This window comes from Rhineura floridana, chromosome 7, assembly GCF_030035675.1.
Source record: "Rhineura floridana isolate rRhiFlo1 chromosome 7, rRhiFlo1.hap2, whole genome shotgun sequence".
In the NCBI taxonomy this organism is placed as follows: domain Eukaryota; kingdom Metazoa; phylum Chordata; class Lepidosauria; order Squamata; family Rhineuridae; genus Rhineura; species Rhineura floridana.
Window position 1 is genome coordinate 102,411,360 of NC_084486.1, and position 19,209 is coordinate 102,430,568.

Genomic DNA, 19,209 nt, shown 5'->3' on the forward strand with positions numbered 1-19,209 from the left:
GTCACTCATCTCCTCTGAATAACTCTACCTAATCCTTCCCACTGCTCTTCCCAAAAGACTGAGAAGAGGGCATATCATCAGGAAGAGTCTAGTTCTAGCGGGAGAAAGCAGCTAGGGGACCAGAGGTAGTGACGACCATTACCTGCCTAATGCTTGATGCCTAGAGGGAGAAAGAATGAGAGATCATGTAAGGAGCACTTCCTGGTTCTTCTCGGTTGCCCCCTGCCTCGGCCAGGGAAAATCTAATCCCCGCTGCTTCTCCACCAAGAGAACTAGTTCAGGTGAACAAGTGAGAGGATAAGGCGTCTGCCCTTCCATGAGCAATCTCCTGTGCTGCACCAACCCAGCACAGGAGGCAGGCAGGTGAACAGCAAGAGGTGGCTACCCACACCTCTCTAGGCAGCACCACGGGCCCCCTCTTCCCGGCTGCAGTATTCATAGAAGGGGAGCGAGAGAGGACAGGGAAACGCGGCTGCTTGCTACTCCGTCTTGCCTCCTTTAACTCAGAAGCTGTGGGTTTTTTTTTTAAAGCGTACTTTCCTAAACCGTAGTCTACACGCGGTTGTGAAGGAAACAAGCCGCTGAACCTCCTTCCAGCAGTGTCTCTTCCCCTCCTCCTCCTCCTCCTCCTGAATATTCATGCCTCTCCTCCCAGTGACGTTGCAGCAGTCCCGCGTTGAAAGCTTGAGAGCTGTTCTGGTCCTGGCAGTCAAGACTGTGAATGACTGAGCAGTAGCGGCAGTAACAATAATAGCGGACGCTGCGGTGCGGCTGCTCTCGCGCTTGCCTTGCCTTTCCCTCCCGTTGCTACAGCTCAGAGACAGGAGCGGACTCCGAGGGAGCGCGGCGCAGCTTAGCCCAGCGCCTCCTGTGCCTTGACAGCTGTGGCCGCGGTAGTAAAGCCCGAGAATAAAGCGCGTCGTGCTGCCCGGGTGCGGAGAGGATGAGGCAATGCTGGGAGTGGGTGTTGCTCCTGTTGGAGGTCGGCAGTTTCTTCGCCGCGAAAGGTAAGTGAAGTTTTTTTCTCCCCTCTTCTCTTTCCAAGCAAAGCAGGCGGCGCAGGTGTGAGGGGCGCCACCTCGCTTGCCTGGTGTGAGGAGCTTCCTGGGGCAACTCTGAAGGGCCCCGAGGCGGAGGGTTTGTTGTGTTCGAAAGGCTCTGGTGCCACATAGGCGTATTGTGGGGTTTTGCTTGCCTTTCCTGTATGTGTGCTTGAGGGAGCGGCTTCATTTCCTCTCCAGACGGGATGGAGCGGCGTTCCTGGATGCCCCACAAAACTGCAGGTGGAGATGGGGAAGCTTGCTCGCCTCAGAGAATTGCAGGGAGGGCGTGAAGGAAAAGGGACCCCCTCACTGTTACGCACCGGAGTGGGGAGAGTCTGCGAAAGTTTGAGGCGTCATGAGGAGAAGGGCGAGGGGGAAGCAGTTGGAGTTTGGGGGGAATTTGGCAGGCGCGTTGCGCTCCCCTAACGGGATTATTTTTCAGTCTCTGCCTCGAGCACGTCTGTCTTCGTAGACGGATACTCTGACCCTGCTTCGCGGGTAGTTGAAACGAATTGCTTTGCTGAGCTAAGGACAGCCAGTGGCTGCACATTCACGCCCTGCAGAGATTGAAGGAAATGATCAGCATGCCACATTGGGGCGGAGTGTTTATTTGCCTTCTAGATATCAATCTGTAAAGGAGTCTGTTTTGAGTGGATCTCTGGCCGAAGGGCTTGTTTAAAGGGGATATTTGATTACAGATAGAACATTGCCTGTGTGTATGTGTACACACATACAAATTTGTTACTTCAGTTTTTGCATAAGCGAAATTTAAAACACTTTAACACTTATGCAGCCTGCCTAACACATAGAGATGTTAGTCTTTCAGTTTAGCTGGGATAGTCCGCCCAGCTATGGAATTTTTGTTCCACTTTGTGGTTCTCCTTCTTGGTCCAGTTTGAAACACATTAGGGTGTTTAATTGAACCTTTGATGCCATGTTGCTTCAAAGAAAAGCAGAGTTGTTAAAGGAAAAAAACTTGTAGGAAAGGAATCATAATCTCTGTAGCATTAAAGTGTTTTGATAATCCCAAGTGGCTTTTGGTATTCCCGTTATGATGAAAGATGTTATTCATAAATTTATTTTGATTGTATTAGTAATTTCTGCTTTTAACACATCCAGTTTTGCTCTCTGGACATCTGATTTGCCTTGGTTCTTAACAGTTAATTGATTTTCTTTTCTTTGTCTTGCATTTCTGTTGTAAATCTTACTCAAGCATGCCAACTGTTCAGTGTTAAGCAGGAAAAACTTTATTATGGGCTGTTGTAAAAATGTGGTTTCTTACAAAAAGTAAATGCTGTGGTTAGGATTTGAGGTAGAAAGCTCACATGCATTGCTGGTCATGTATATCTAGGACAGTAAATTAATATTAAATTCATTCATGGAAAATTGAAGGACTATGAGAACCCGCACAAATATAGATTATTTGCACATAAGACACATAGGTCATTGGCCCATGTACTATAATCTTCCTGTGGTTCACATGTGGTTTGATTGCAATATAGATGACACTGATGACAGGCTTATTCTATTTCTGTATACACTTTTTTTTGCTTGTATTTACCTACTTTAAAATAACCCCAATACTCTTTTTCTTACAAATGTGTGAGTTCTGTTTGTAGGCATTTGGGAAGTGTTATACCAGAAAGACTAGTACATCTGAATTGTGTCAAAGTTACGAATTCTACTTACCACTGGAGGGCTGCAAAGTGCATTGTTAGACTTCAACAATTTTACATGTTTAATGTTTGATATGAAAAGACTTTTTATGAACATTATAGAGACACAAGCAATAGATGTCAACAAAGTATTAAGCTTTCATTCTTGATGACAGATATGGTGAATCTCTGCAGTTGACACTGGTTACTTTCCCCTTATGATTTTGTACTTGTAAATTGGAAAAATGTACATGAAAATGTTCAAGTTTGGTATGTTTCTTCACAAAGTTGTTGTTTAAAGGGTAGCTATGCACATCTAAGTGAAAGGCAATATGATTATAGAACATACTTGCTATGTTTCATTGATTTGCTCACAATTTCCCCCCCACATGATATATTTAGGATCAGCTATTTAAATCTGGTTGCTTGGTAGCTTGAAGGAGGATGTAGCCTGTTTTGAGGTCTTGGTATACAGCTGATGTGTCATTTTTGGGTATCTAGCAAGAGGCAATCCACCTATTGATTCAGCTGTTTTTTCACTTTGCTGAAATATGCAGAGGCTTCAGGATCAAAGGAGAAGATGGAATGTAACTGAACAATGCCTTGTTGGCTACTTCTATTAGCTACTGGACAGGCTATTTACTTTGTTCTATGTGGGGGCAAGCACATCTCTCTAACTGTTGTTGTTTTGGGGTGAGACCATTTGTGCTCTTCCTCGCTGTCATTCTGAGTATATCCTTTTAACACCTTGTCTCCTAAAGCTTTGCTCTGCATTTGACTCTGCCGGTAAGACACAGGAAGCAAACTATGGCACAAACTGGCTATCCTCCCTGATTTAGGTGTTTGGCTTATCCTCGTCCGTGAAGTGCAAGGACTTCAGATGTATGCAGGTACTTTACACCAACTCCTTTTGCTCAGAGATACCACAAACGTATGGATCTGTTCATTCCATAGCTGAGAACAAAAAGCACCCTCCCCCCCCAAAAACCCCCCCCTCCATTATGTCTATAAGTAAATTTTGGTACTGAATTCAGTACTGAATTTTATTATGACATATGTTTAATTTTAGTTATTGCGAATCATGTTTAAATGTTTGTGTGCTGCCCTGGGACCTTTTGGGTGAAGGGCAGATTGCAAATATCTAAAATGAGTAAATAGGTCCATAAAGTATAACTGAGGGAGCCAGTATAACTGTGCCATTGGAGATGAGTAATATATTAAAAGTTCTGTCCATATATTCACACACATTTATTACAAACATTTTATTTGACACCAACAATGTAGATGACATTTCATTACTATATTATTCAATATAGTAAAAAAGACACATTTCTCTTTCAAGGAACTTGCAGGCTGTATGTCAATAAACTAGAAGATGTGTCCTCCTTATGCCTTGGAATAAATCTGTATGCAGGGCATTTCATTAACATTACAGTGAACTGTTCACAGTAGAAAAATGTTCTGCTTAAGATCACAAGTCTAACGTTGCTATGATAGATGCTGCTAGTTGTCACTATTAGATGACACTAAGAAATTGGCATTAAGGTAGAACATCAGGTCTCGATAATTAACAAAATATTTGAGACAACATGACTTACACTGAGCTGCCTGATCATAGGATGCTTCAGATAAGGCCATATACTCCTTTGATTTAGATTAGTGGATATTTTGTTTATGAAGTCAGCAGTATATAAACAACTAATAGAAAGGGTTATGTTTCCTTTTTAAAAAGATAATGGTGCTTGAAGAGCTTAATGCACATTACCTAGTTTATGAATAAATATGTGTTTAATATGATCCAATCCATGGCAGTGAATGTCTCACTGGCTTTCTGTGGCAAATGAACCAGGCCATTGAGAGCCTATTATTAAAATGTGAAGAAGTATTAGGAACATAGGAAGCTGTCTTACACTGAGTCAGCCATCTAGCTCAGGATGAGCATCAGCTCTCCAGAGTCAGGGACTGAACCTGAGGCCTTCTGCATACAACACTGATGCTGAGCTTTGGGCTTTCATTATTACTGGGACTACTGAAAGTTATTACAATACTTGGCTCATGTGTTGAGTAGCTATAGGTTCTTACAGAGCTTCTAATGTGGTTAAAAAAAGAAATCTCAACCAAGCAGTGAAAATTTCCTCTGTCACTATTTTCCCATCTAGGAAGCCAAGGAGGATATTGATGATTTTTTAAAAAGAGTTCTAGTAAGTAAAGTTGCTCTACTTCATGGCTTGCATTCATTGGGAATCTTTGTATAAGAAATTATTATTGCAACTCATTTTGTACTGGAGATGTGACCTTGCACTATGAATCTTTTCCCCTGCTTTGTAAGCTATACAAAAAGAAAACTCCTAGCGGGAGTTACTGAGCACTAAAGAACATCTGATATAAAGTGACAGTCCTTAAGACAGCTTACAATATTTTGTATCAGATACTGAAGAAAATACTTAGATTTGCTAAATCCTTATTTCAGTTCTCTTAAATGGCCAGTTCGTCCTTGCCCTCTTTCTTAAAGTGCGTAATTCAAGGTCTCTTGAATAGTAACCTCAATTTTGCCTTACTTGCCTCAAAGAGAACCCCTCTTACTTTAGAGGATTGTATTAAGAAAATATATAAATTTAGCTAGCCCAGCATAGGGGTAATATGGAATAGCTACCCTTAATAACAAAATGCCCTCAACGTTCTTTCATAAGATCTCTTTCAGAAGAATGGATACAGTTTTTAGTAGCAAACTGATTGGAAATGCAACTAGTTTCTTTATCTGGTCAAATAATTGGCTAAACTGTGAAATATTAATACAGCCTAAGGTTATACACTTTTAAATCAAGTATTACCTTTATAATAATGAGACTTGGCTTAGATGAAAATCAACTATCTGTAATTTTCCCCCTTACCTAGATTTTGATGTGCCTGCCTCTAATTAGATTTTTTAATATATCTAATCTCTTTTGTGCAAAATGTTGCAGAAGCAACTGTGCACACCAGCCTGGTCAGGCTGATACTGAATGGACACTGATGTTCTAAATACTGATCTCTAGTGATAAGCAATATTGGATCTATTGCCAAAGAGTAGATTTAGCTAACATGATGCAGGTGTGGATTCTAAACTGGAAACATTGTCCCTCTAGATCAGTAGAAGAACCTCTTCTGTCAAATCCTAATAACTTTATGGGACTTGCGTTTACTGCTTATTACAGTGTGCTTCATTTATTTTCCTGCAAACTATGGAAACTATGAATACCAACAAATCATTGTACTGGTGTCGAGCAAATTTAATCTGAACTATGATTGTGGTAGTTCTTTGTTCCTAACAGACTTTGCAGTGAAACTCTGATTTAGTACATCATGTACACTTGTTTTATGGCACCTTAGCTGTGATCCAAGTTGTGTTTGTGGTGGAGCAATGATGTAGCTTGTTCCCATCCAGCAACGTTCAGTTCAAAGAAGTCATGTCAACTTGTCTACATGAATTGGTTCTTAGTGGAACAATGGCTAGATGGAAATATGGCTATTAAACATATGAAAAGCTGGAATACATAACTGATCAAGGAGGGTTTCATCAGCATAAAGATGATAGCTGAATCCATAAACGCTAATAAAGGTATATAGATTGTAGTCTGCAAAATAGCACTTTTGGGAAGAGAGGCTGGAGTCTCTCTAATATTAAAGGAATATGCATATACCTAGTCAGTCTTGTTAGAACAACCTTCACCAACTTGGTTTCCTCCAGATGTTGTTAGATTACAACTTGCATCAGACCAGCCAGCATGGCCAATGATAAGGGATGATTTGGAGCTGTAGTCCAGCAACATCTGGAGGGCCCCTGGCTGGGGAAGGCTGTGCTACAGGAATTAAATTAAATAATATTTCTAACCGTTCTTGTTAATAAATACAACAGTAAAACTTTTCAAATATAGCATTAAAATAAAATAAAAATATAATAATAAAATACCATTAAACAACACACTGCCATCAGCAGTGCAGTACCATAAAACAAACAAGCCCACCTATGCCATGTTCCAAAGGCTTGTACGAGCAGATAACCTTTAAGACATTGTCTGAATAAACACAAAATGGAGGGCAGCCAAAATTGCAGTGGGAGAGATGCACAAATGGGGTGCTGCTGAATATCACAATATTCTATCTCGGATATTTCAGGTACCTTAAAAAATAATCCAGTAAAAATACTATAAAACAGCACATTCATCATTAAAATAAAAAGCATTGATTTCCTGCAGGATGCCACAGCAAGCCTGCCTTATCCAACCATGCTTGGCAACATGATTGGAGCACTGCAAGGCTTTCAGATAGTGGGTGAAATTATACAGCCACAAGAGTGGGTGTATACTATAGCCAGCATGGATTTTTCACATTCCGCAATGTTAAATTGAAAATACCCCCCATGCCATTCTGATGTTTCCCATAAGCTCATTTCAAAACAAAACCTTACAAAACTTATAGCCCTGAGCTCAGAAACGCTTGCTTAACAACCCTCTAAATTTTCATGGAGATACACAAAACAGTCAGAGAGAATTGAGAGTTCAAAGTCTAAAAAGAGCGGGGGAAACCCCAGAGCCCCTTTGCACTTTTTTCTCTGAGAGTTCTCATAATCTGTTGGAATTCATTAAAAATCAGGCATGTTCACAGAGTACCTGTAATCCTGTTAATGATCTTGCCCCATACTCAGGTCAGTGTTGGACTATGACGTGGGAGATCAGGGTTCGAATCTCCACACAGCCATGAAGCACACTGGGTGACCTTGGGCCAGTCACTGCCTCTCAGCCTCAGAGGAAGGCAATGGTAAAACCACCTCTGAATACCATTTACCATGAAAACCCTATTCAAAGGGTCGCTATAAGTCCAGTCAAAGGCAGTCCATTTCCATTTTCAGACATGATTGCACAGAAATAAATCCCATTGAATTCAAAAAGTATACAAATAATCAAGCCCACCGTCTCTTCTCCTCCCTCCTAGCCCCTCCCTCTTGACCCTCCCCATCCCCTTCCAATCCCCTCCTTCCCCTTCCCCTTCCTCCTTCCCATGGTCAGTTTTAACTATCTTAAGCATGATTGGACAGAAGTAAATACCACTGAACTCTATAAGCATGCAAATGATCAAACCTGCCTTCCCCCTTCCTTTGCCTCCCTCCAATATACTTCTTCCTTTCCCCCCCTCCTCCTCCCCCATAGTCAGTTTTTCCTATCCTAACCATGACTGCATAGGAGTAAATCCCATTGAACTCAATAAGCATGCAAATGATCAGATCTGCTTTTTTCCCTCCTTCCCCTCTCCTCTCCTTTCCTTCTCCCCTCCCCTTTTTTTCTTTCTCCTCCCATGCCCACTCTAGCCCTCCCTCCTTCCTCCCTGGTCAGTTTTACCTATCCTAAGCATGATTGCACGGGAGTAAATCCCACTGAACTCAATAAGCATGCAAATGATCAAAGCTGTCCAATCCCCCTACTCCCCTTCCTTCCTTCCCTCCCTCCTCCTCCTCCCCTCCCCATCCCCTGTGGTCAGTTTCACCTATCCTAAGCATGATTGCAGGGGAGTAAATCCCATTTAACTCAATAATAAGCATGCAAATGATCAATCCATTCTCGGCAAACTTGCACAGGATCCCATTTCTTATCTCCCAGATTAAAAAGCAGAGAAATTCACTAATAGGCAAAAAAACTTGCGGTTTAAGAATGTACCTATAGCCCACAGATCTTTCTGTTAAACTTTAAAAAGCTCCACAGTATGTGGATTGCAGTGTGAAAGACCAACCCAAATTGTGTTTGCATTTTGACAAATTTGTGGGGCAGTACAATATCTCAGAGAGGAGGTCAGGTCTCCTGCTCCCCGGGTGCATTCACTATAGCTGCCCAATTCCCCTGCTTTTTAAAGTTTGATAGAAAGATCTGTGGGCTATAGGTACGTTCTTAAACCGCAAGGTTTTTTGCCTATTAGTGAATATAAATCAGTCCGTATCAGTTTTGTTACCTATTTTTTTTTACAGGGAAAGCACTTTATAATCTTGGATAAATATTTGTAATAATATGAAACTAGGGTCCTGAGCCAGTGGCATTTTGGGTTCATTGCCTGCCTTTCTCGTTCCTAGCAAGTCACTTTGGTTTACCTAATCTATATTTCAGGGTAAAGTGGAGTAATTCTATGTATGTCATTCTGTCTGGCTTGAAATCAACTTTTGGGAATATATATTGGTATGTTTTCCTTCTTGCATGGACTCGAGGTTGAAATTGAATGGTTTATAAATTTTGTCTGGATTGCTTGCAGTTGTTGGGGGTAACATCTTGTATTTTGTCTTGGGCCAAACCACTGTGGGCTTGCTGTGATCTGTCATCAACACAGGGAGAACCTTGTTGTGTTAACTTTTTCCTCTGTTGAGATAATCTCTATGTAAGTAAACTCATGCCCACTATAACATTTAAAGCATCATTGTTGGATGGTCACAGATGACAGCTGTACATACTGGATGCTTGACTGATGCATTCTCATCACACTTGAAATGTTATGTCTCTTTTGTTAAATGGTCATGTCCCTGAAAAGCAAAGGTTGTCACTGTACAAGACACTTTACACTTCAACAACATCTGTTGCAGTGCTGGTGTAATGTGATTGTTCAGACTGCATTAGTTGGAACATATGATTACATGGTGTTGGATTGAGGCTTTGCTCCTGACAGTGGGAGCATTCTCTGAGATGAGCTCAGCATCGCTTCCCACAGTGTTCTGGAGGTTTACCAGGTGTTATAGTGGGAGGGGGAACTGATGAAAGTCATTATCTTCCCCCCACCTGTCAGAGGAATCTCATGGATCAAAATCCTTTTTTAATGTGAGCAGTGATCCATGCTTTGGTAATCACCAGACTGAACCATTGCAACGTGCTGTACTCACTGCTTCCCTTGAAGATAACAATTCAGAATACTGTAGCTAGTGCAGAATGCAGCAGGCTAGAGTATTGACCAGCTTGACCAGAAGAGCTCATATTAAACTATTCACTATTCCTGTCTCAATGCAAAGTCTTGTCTTTGACATATAAATGCTAAACAACTTGGATCCCAAATAGCTAAATGATGCCTTCTCTATAAAGGCCTATGATTGTGGTGGCATGTGAGAGGGCCTTCTCTGTCATGATCTCCAGACTTCAGAAATCCCTACCTTCGTAATGTATGCCTAGTGACAACTAGCGAAGGGCTCCATTTCTGCAATAATTGGACTTGCCATCAGATTAATTATTACTTCTGATATTCTCCATCTTTGCAGAGAATTTTGAAGTAGCAACTCTTCATGCCTGGTTTCCGATTCATTTGTTAGCATGGAATATATTAGTGCCTCAGAAATAATTTTACTGGATCTAAATCTTTCCCTTTAAGACTCTATTCTTATGAAATGTGCTTCTCCCAAGACTTTCTCAGTGTTGTGCAAATTCCTCATGTAAATTCTGTGTAAATGCACTGGCAATTAGGAGTCATTGAAGTTGCCTTCCTCTCACTGGAACAAAGGCAGGGGATGGAATGTGTGACTTGCAGATACGCATTTCAAAGGCTTATCTAACCCTGGGAAATAACTAAACATGCTCTTCCACTGTACTGATCACAGAAGGGGTGATAACATTAGGGCAAGATCTAACAAGAACAGGAAGACAGAAAGGATGAGACTTCACCTTCTGTTTCTTTTGAATACATATGTTCCCTATATTACGTCTGTTTACATCCTTGTTTGATGACTCTGTCTTTTGCAATGTTTACTGCTTGCCATGCCATGTTGATCTATAAATTGTTGCTGTTTCCTGAATAAAGTTGTCTTTCTGACCAAGGTTGCACTCTTGGTTGGACTGAGAGCTTCTTTGGGACAGTTAGAACCTTTGATCAAAGTTCTATTGTCTTTGGATGTGTTTTCCTTCCTCACTCAATTCAGGGTCCAATTGCAGCTCATGTCCTACCTGAGGAAGGTGGCACAGCGAGATAGCCATTGAGATCTCACCCAACACATTCCTTTTTTGATTTGTTTTTTAAAAATTTGCTTTGAAATCAATAGTGTGAGTGATATTTATAGCTCTGCTTTCTTTTTTACAATAATTTTTATTCAAATTTTCATAAAACAAACAAAACAAAATCATAAAACATTCAAAGACAAAAAACAAAACAAAACAAAAATGATTAAACAAAAAAAAACATGTTGACTTCCCATTTGTCGCAGATCAGTTATAGGTCTACAATATATAACAATCCTGTCTCTTAAATTATATTATAAAATCACTTTCCTCCAGTAGTTATCTTAATTAATCATCAAATCTCATAAACATTACTTTATTCTTTCCACAAAAAGTCAAAGAGAGGTTTCAATTCTTTAAGAAATATATCTATCAATTTTTCTCCAAATAAATATGTCGATTAATCCATCTCGTTAATAATAATAATAATCTTATTGTCATAACCATCGTCCAAATAAACATATCGATTAATCCATCTCATCAAAATCTGTTAGGTCCAATAATTTCAATAGCCATTATTCCATTATCCCTATTAATTCCATCTTCCATCTTCAATAGTCCTGTTAAGTCCAGTAATTTCAGTGTCCAATCTTCCATTATCAGTATTCCATAATAATCTTGCTGTCATAGCCATAGTCATATAATAAGAGTCTGATGGGAATTTCCTCTATCCCAAATATTTTCTTGCCATCGATTCTGAATAAGTTGCTGAAATATTGTTGTAAAGTCATATCTCTGTTCTTCTTTTTTACAAAATGCACTGGCTCATCTCTTGAAAGTTTTTCCATTGTCACATGGCTGCAGTTAATTCCATAGATTTTCTCTATATCAAGCTCCATCACGTCATTCCAGTCCAGAAAATTATCCAAGCCATTGATAACTTTATCTCTAATATCTTCATTAATTTCTTCAGAGATAACGTTAAATTCCAAACAGTAGATTTTATTTCTAAAATCCATAAACTCCAGATCTTTTTCCAATTCCACATTTGTTCCAATCTCCAGGGCTTGTATCTTCCCTTTATTTTTTCTTTTCTCATCTCTGATCTCATTCTCCTCTCTCACAGGATCCCCTATTTCTTTAAGCTCCTGCGTCATTTTGCTCAGTTCAATTTTCAGCTCCTTACTGCCCTGTCGCAGGGTTTGTTTCGTTATCTCAATCTCATCCATTATTTTCTGAAACATAATTACTTCCAGATTCTCAGCCACTTTCTTGATTGCCATTTTTAAAACCACGAAAACAAAACAAAACAAAAATAAAGAAGAACCACTTCTTATTTCAGCAACAATTGGGTTAATATTCCAGGCTTGATGACATCACAGTATAAACAGAGCAGCCTGCCTTATCTCTCTATGTTCAAGAATACAAAACAAATTTAGTTCCCAGCATCAAAACAGTTAGTGGCGTCGTGAAGAAGCAGATTCGTCAAAATAAAATAGACCAAAAAGAGAATAGTCCCAGACAGTATAATGTTCCAAAGTTCATATTTTTTATTTTTTTCTCCTCGGAATAGAAATCCCTCTTCTGTTTTTATCTTTAGAATGCACTTCCAGGACAGCTTTTTGCAATAGAAACAGAGATAAGTTGTTAATTTCGTGAATAACAGAGAAGAGTTATAGCTCACCCAGAAGTTCTTTAAAGCTGATTCATTTGACAAATCTCTTCTTGCTGCAACAATTTAAACCAAGTAAAAAAAAGAATAGAAAGAAGGGTGCTTGCCTGTTAGTCCGTTTTCTCTTTGAAGAAAAGATAAACGTGTCGCATTAATCAGATAGAGCTTGTTCGGAAGTCCGTCTGGCATTGCTGGCTGGACCTTTTCTCATAAATTAATGAAATCCAGTCCTCCCAACAAAAACAGGCTTTTGAGGTTGATCTCTACATTTCTCCCTGCCCGGGAGAAATTTCATCAGTCAAAAAAAAATGTTCTGACTGATTTATATCTGAATAAGCTTCTTCTGAGGCGGGAGCCCGTCTCAAAAGCAGGCACAAGCGAAGTCACCCTTCCCGGAAATCTATAGCTCTGCTTTCTGTGTGAGCTCTTCAACTGTGTATTCCTTTTCGGTGATGTCAATGAAATGTTGATGGTAACTGACAGACAAAAAGTAGGAGGGGGGCATGAGGTATTGATATAAGTAGCAGGGTGGAAGACACTGACTTGATTATCTGCCTTAATCTGTCTGCACTGCAGTGCACTTGAAAAGTAATGTAAACAGGCAATCATTGCAAAGTTCTGAATAAAGATCGATACCAGTGGAGACTCGTGAATAAATGGTGATTAGAATATTGATACTTCTCTGCAAAGCAAAAAAACCACCCAAAACCAAGATCGGAAAAATGAAATTTGAGGAAAAAGGAATTGGACTATTAATGAGCACCGGGAGGGGGGCACACTTAAAAATGAAACTTAAAAAAGAAAGGATTCTATCCCTAGTGCCAACTGCATGTATTTGGAAGGCATGCAGAGGTGCACCTTGCAAACAGGGACCACTGCAGGCTCTCAGGCATCAGCCCACCATGTCCCCCCCACCTCTTCCCTATGTGTGTGTGCGCACATGTGTACGCATGCACACTTAAATACATCCAGTTGTGCTACTTTGTGCATCAGTGTGCATGCCTGTCATCACCCAAGATGGCAGTCATCTAATGCATGCGGTGCACAACCAGGCATATTTAAGTGTGTGCAGGGGATGCATCCATGCAGTCATGGTCTGTAATCCAATGCTGGCAGGAATCATGGAGCAGGAGCTCTTCCCTCCCAGCCCTAGCTGCAGGGGCCCTCAGCCAGTGCCTGACCTGGCCACCTGTTTGTGCCAGGCCTGCTTATTACCCAAGCTTTTGGGAATATTTGATTGTTCATCCTGCTGTTAATGATTGTGTATTGGAAGGTGAAGTCTAGATCCAGCCCATTATCTTCTGCATTCTCTCTCACAGTAACAATTGCATTTGTGCAAAAATGGGTTCCATTTATTCTCCCATAAAGTTGTCACTGTTATTAATATGTACTGTTCACTACACAGGAGAAATCTGATTATTTAGTGAGACTTCAAGCTCCTTCACGCAGCCTTTGGGCTCCCTAAAATCAGTTTTGGATTATTCTTCAGATGCATTTAATAGTTACTTGATTCACATTAGCACTGTGAATCTTTGCCAATTGTAATCTTTGCCTTTTAAATTGCTATTAACATTATATAAAAGATAGTCCCTCTGCTTTCTTTCCAGTTCTAATGGTGAGGTTTTTCAAATCACAGCCTAAGTGCAGACTGAATAGCTTTAGATTTTAATTTTAATTTTGTTTAATTTTGTTTAATTTCAGTTTAATTTTGATTTAGGTATGATTGTCTTTGTAGTAGCATATTTTTACTTGGTTAACATGCAATGTGGCAGAATACAGCGCTTTCACAAATATCATATAGACATGGTTTTAACAATAGATATTTCACTAATATTAGCCTAGATAAAACTGTTAAGTTTGCTTGAGGCAGGCTATATCAGAGACTTAAACATGATAGCTAATAACCTGCTGCCAGCTTTATTCACATTGGTCATGTACTGATAAATTAGACAAATGATGATGATTTTTGATGTATAAATAATGAAAATATAATACATGTGGTGGCTCTTAGCAAACACACCAGTGAAACCTGTTTCAATTATAAAATGTATTGAAAACAATCTCTGAAAACTTGTTGAGAGAGATGGCAACAAAGTATGTTATGTCAGCAGGCCTATACAATGTACTCTAGTTAAATGAAATTGTGGCTTCAAAATATAGATAGGTAGAACAAGTTAAGATGGCTTGCAGAAAAGGTTGATTTACTGTCCTCTGCTAAGCTTTTCAAAAATACTGCCAGAGTTAAATATAGGGTAGAAGGCACAGATATTTATGAGGCAGCTGAATAGCAATCTTATTTAGAGTAAGGCTTTTAAAAGAAGGCAGAGTTAACATATCCTAGCAACTGAAACTGAATAGTAACATATCTATCACTGTTTTTCATCCAAGAAAGAAGTAAATTTTAAAGGTCTTTGTTAACGTCACCCAGTTCTTTCCTTGTGAACTAAAATGTGAAAGGCTCTCTAAACTTCTTTGTCATACTCTGGGCTCTGCATTGTCTAAATTTCCATAAAAACTAGTGAAGATAAGACTGAATATGAAGGCTTTATCAGAGAAAGGAATATGCGATCCTTGATTTTTAAAAAATTCTTAACATTTTAATTAAACAACTAATATACTCCACAGCACACACACTGTTCTGGCCTCAACACACGTTGAGGTGTGTGTCTATCCAGGCAGATAAACTCATGTCCAATCCACACTTTACGTAATTTAAATCTTCTATTTTTTATTGATGAACAATCTTAAACAGCAACCAATAAACACTTAACTGTACAAAGTTGATTAGAGGATCCAGTTGAATAAAGTAGATGGAATGGGTGCGTGGTGAAAAGATAATGCACAGCCAAGCCCTCCAAGCTGAGGAGAACCAGGCCTGAGGGAGGTTGTCTACAAATAGGAATTTGGAAGAAAAAATGGCAATAAAATGGATGCCAGACCGAAGCATGCAAAATATATATTTATGCTAGCATTATCAATCAGTCACAGATTCTTTATCAGAAGATTATATTTGCTTTAAAAACCCAGTAGATTAGATATACCTTGGATATGACCTTGCCTATGGTAGATTAATTAATGCCGCCGCTCATCTTGTTTTGTCATTTTAAAAGGATAAATTGTGACCAGATGGTTAATATAATTTTCATAAGGAGGATGGTAGACCTGAAAAGGGTAAACCTATCTGTATGAATTAAAATCAGCAGGATTTGATGAAATTCACTCCAGGATACTAAATCTCAAAACAGATACTTTATCTGAGAAGTCATGGATAACGGATGAGATCCTAGATGGCTGTAGAGGAAAACCTGGTGCTTGTGTGTTAAGAAACAGGAAATAAAAGCTGCCTTGATACTTTGACATGTTGTTGATGAAAGCTTATGTCAATGTGGGCTCAATGTGGGCTCAATATGGGTTCCTTCTGGGAGGAAAGCTGGGATATAAATTTAATAAATAAAAAAATGTGTGAGCATCCAAAATATCTAAATAGTGAACTAGTATGGGTTTGCATAGGAAAAGTTGGTCAAAACAAAATTTACCTACTAAGCACAAATAACCAAGCAATACACATTCAGCCAATCATTTTTAAGATGCAACAGACTTCTATTTGTAATGAACAGTGTAGGAAGCCTGGCATTAGAAATAGCCATAGTCAATTTAGGACTAAGGAGTAGAATTAAATCCATCCTCCAGTGTGTATTTGTGAAATGATGCTGCTCTAGGCTAAGATGTCATATGTAGTAAGTAGAGAGATATCTCAACACTAGCATCGTCTTGAAGTTTTCTCTAGTTATAGTTAGTTTTATATATCACATTTCCCACAAATACATTGTGCTGAGAGCAGTTCACAGATGACAATTTAAGTACACTAGAGTGAATTCTAGGGGCAGGTAATGGATAATGGATATCCCTTGTTTGATGAAAGAAGGAAGCAGTTTCAGATGATGATATTTTTACTATGTATTAGATTATTATCCTGCACTCCCCCACCAAAAAATGATAAATATTTTAAAAACATTCTATAACACACCAAATAGCCTCACAACTAATTTCAAAGTTGCCCCAAACAATATCTTTCAACAACAAATGCTGGGTGAACAGGAATGTTTTTAAATTCTGCTGAAACATTAATAATGAGGGAGACACATGAGTCTCACTACGGAGGATATTTCATAAGTGGAGCATTACCTTACCTAGAAGTCTATGTCATGGGTCAGTCCCAGTGGGGCAACACCCAGTGGTGGCACCAAAAACATGGCCTTTAGGGCTTGTATCATGGTTCCCTTTGAGTCCTCTGATTTGAGCTAGAAGTGAGGATGAGGACTTGAAGAGGGGGATGAGATTGTACAGCAGAGCCTGCTTGAGGAGGCTCATCCTCTGCCCCCATATGTGCCCATACCTGATAGGGTGGGAGGCCCAGGCACTGCCCCTTCCCAGCCTTTGGAGGGTGAGGGGGGCTCTGGGGCCCAGACTGCTCTGACAAAGTGGGAGAGTTCAGAGGAGGAGGTGCGCCTGGTGATGTCTCATAGTGAGAAGGTGGTATATGAAGAGAGGAGACTCATTGTCCTCCAGGAAGAGTGTCCATCTTCACACCAGGAATTCCTGCAGGAAAAGGGAATCTTGCAAGTAACTGAGCTTTCTCTGCCTCTCTATAAATGGTTGTGGCTGGCCAAACAACCTAAGCTGGGCACAAGCACTCCTAGGCACAGAGATTACTTGGTACTCCAGTAACAGACTGAAATCAAGGAGTGCTCCTAACTATGAGCCTGTTGCTTCAGAGGGAGTGCAACCCCTCCCAGAGCCATTTACCCACAAGTGCCTTTATCCTACCAGGATTCAGTTTATTGGCTGCCATCCAGTCCAACACTGCCTCTAGTCACTGCTCCAACACCTTCATAGCTTCTTCTGATTCAATTAGCTTGATGGATTCTGATTCAATTAGCTTGATGGATCCAGCTTGATGGATCCATAGCAGATTAATTATGCTTTATCCCCACAGAAATCTATTTTTCCATTTTTTATTATTACTGTTTTTATATTGATTTTATTAGGACTAAAGCATGACTAGCTTTGTCTGGATCCAGCCCATTCAGCTGAAATGTTTCTTGGTTGTTTCTTTCTTGTATTGAAGTCCAGTATTAGAAGCAATGTATGCTGCAGGTTCTGGAAACATTAAAGAGGAATGAGCGTGGGAACAGTGGGGAAGGAACTATCCAACTAGTAAAATGGAGAATCTGTGCAATGACTATGTCATGGGACAGTGGGAGCAGAGTTGGTAGGTCTCTCATAGCATATGCAACATCCATCATAGTTGTTTCAGCTTATGAACTTCCTAGTGAGTCTTGACCTGATCACTTTGACATCTATTTGCAAACACAATCACTTTAAATTCATGTTGGGTAATTAACTGAGATGGCAAGATCTAAAGAGATGTGTACAAACTAAATCCTCAAGTACACTTCCTAACAGTTTCCTTTTCAACTATTCACCTTGCAAAAACCCAAGCTTCTTCTAAAGTTCCTGGCCCAGTGTAATGTAGAATTACGTACATTCTAAGTTTGTTGAAAGCAATATATTTATGTATGTCAACTATATATTTGGATTTCAGCCCCACAATTTAAAGCATCTGCATTTGAGAAAATAAGTGGGGGCTAAAAACATATATTTATGCACACTGGCAGGGCCGGCCCCAGGCATACTGCGGCCCTTGAGTATCAGCCTGCCCTGGGCCCCTCCACTCCCCGTCTGAGATCCGCGGAACTTAAGCATCTGTGGACTGCAAGACAGGAGCTTCCTCATCGCTCGCCATCCCCACGCTTCACCTACCTTTCTGTTGTTTTTTGCAGCATGCACAGGTTTGCCATCAATCAAGATGGCGGCCGAGGTTTCCCTAAGAGGCTGAAGCCTGTGCTGCCATCTTTGTTGATGGCAGCAACGCGTGTGTGTAGCACGCATGTGTGCCATCAGCCAAGATGGAGGCAGAGGCTTCAGCCCCTTAAGGAAACCTCGGCCACCATCTTAATTGAAGGCAAATCTGCGCGCTGCAAAAAACAACAGAAAGGTAGGTAAAGCGGGGGGAAAGCGGTCCGTGGATGCTTCCATGAATCACGGAAAGAGAGCGGAGGGCCCCCGGTAGCTCCAGGGGCCCTCGGGCCAGTGCCCCACCTGGCCGCCCTTTAGAACTGGCCTGTCAGCTCTGCACTGAGACAGCAGTGCAGGTGGGGGCTGGAAATTCCTGGGTATTTATCAGGGCGGGAAAGTCCTTAGCTGGCAGTCTGGTCGTAAATCTGCCAGGTTAACGAGGATGAAGCGTGATAAGGGCAAGGCCCTTTCCAAGCTTACGTGCCAAGCCAGAAGTCCAGAAGCGAGGTCAGTAGAGGTCCGGGTTCAATTGCCAAGGGGTCAGTCCAAGATAAGGTTCAGGGAATCTGGAAACACACGAAGCCACGCCTGACGTTGTAGTCAGCAACAAGCTGAAGCCAAGCAGGTTTGTTAGCAGGTGTGAGCCATCAGCGTTTTGGCCTTAAGTGGACAGGCCTGCCCCTCTTCTGCCTGACCTTCTGTTGTCTACGTTCTGCAGGTGAGGGGGGAGTATCCTGTTCACTGTCTGTGTCTGGCTGAAGGGCTTCAGCTGTGTCTGGGATGCTCTGCAGCTGAGGGGGAGAAGGAGCTGGGTTCTCAGGAGTTTCCTCCATTTCTCCTTCTGGGGCTGCTGCATCTGGGTCTGCAGTTGTTACTCCCGAGTCATCCTCGTCTGATGAGTCCTCCGACGGGGCCATGACACGGCCCTGCACACTGGCCTTTGATCAGATGCATGTTGATGGATCATGACCTTAGTCTTGGATAAATTTCATTTGGTTTGTCCCACTGATGCAGAAAGGAGCTTTGGAGAAGCTAATTGAACCCATAGC

At 40.8% G+C, this 19,209-nt stretch overlaps 1 protein-coding gene across 1 annotated transcript in view; it reads left to right on the top strand.

Moving 5' to 3' along the window:
• Positions 1 to 327: 327 nt before the first annotated feature.
• The window catches only part of CLSTN2 (calsyntenin 2), a 786,289-nt gene continuing 767,407 nt past the window's right edge, over positions 328 to 19,209 (top strand). Inside the window, exon 1 of the mRNA XM_061636759.1 lies at positions 328 to 1,007. Coding sequence (XP_061492743.1) covers positions 944 to 1,007 — 64 coding nt within the window. The 5' untranslated portion in view covers positions 328 to 943. The remainder of the gene's footprint in view (positions 1,008 to 19,209) is intronic.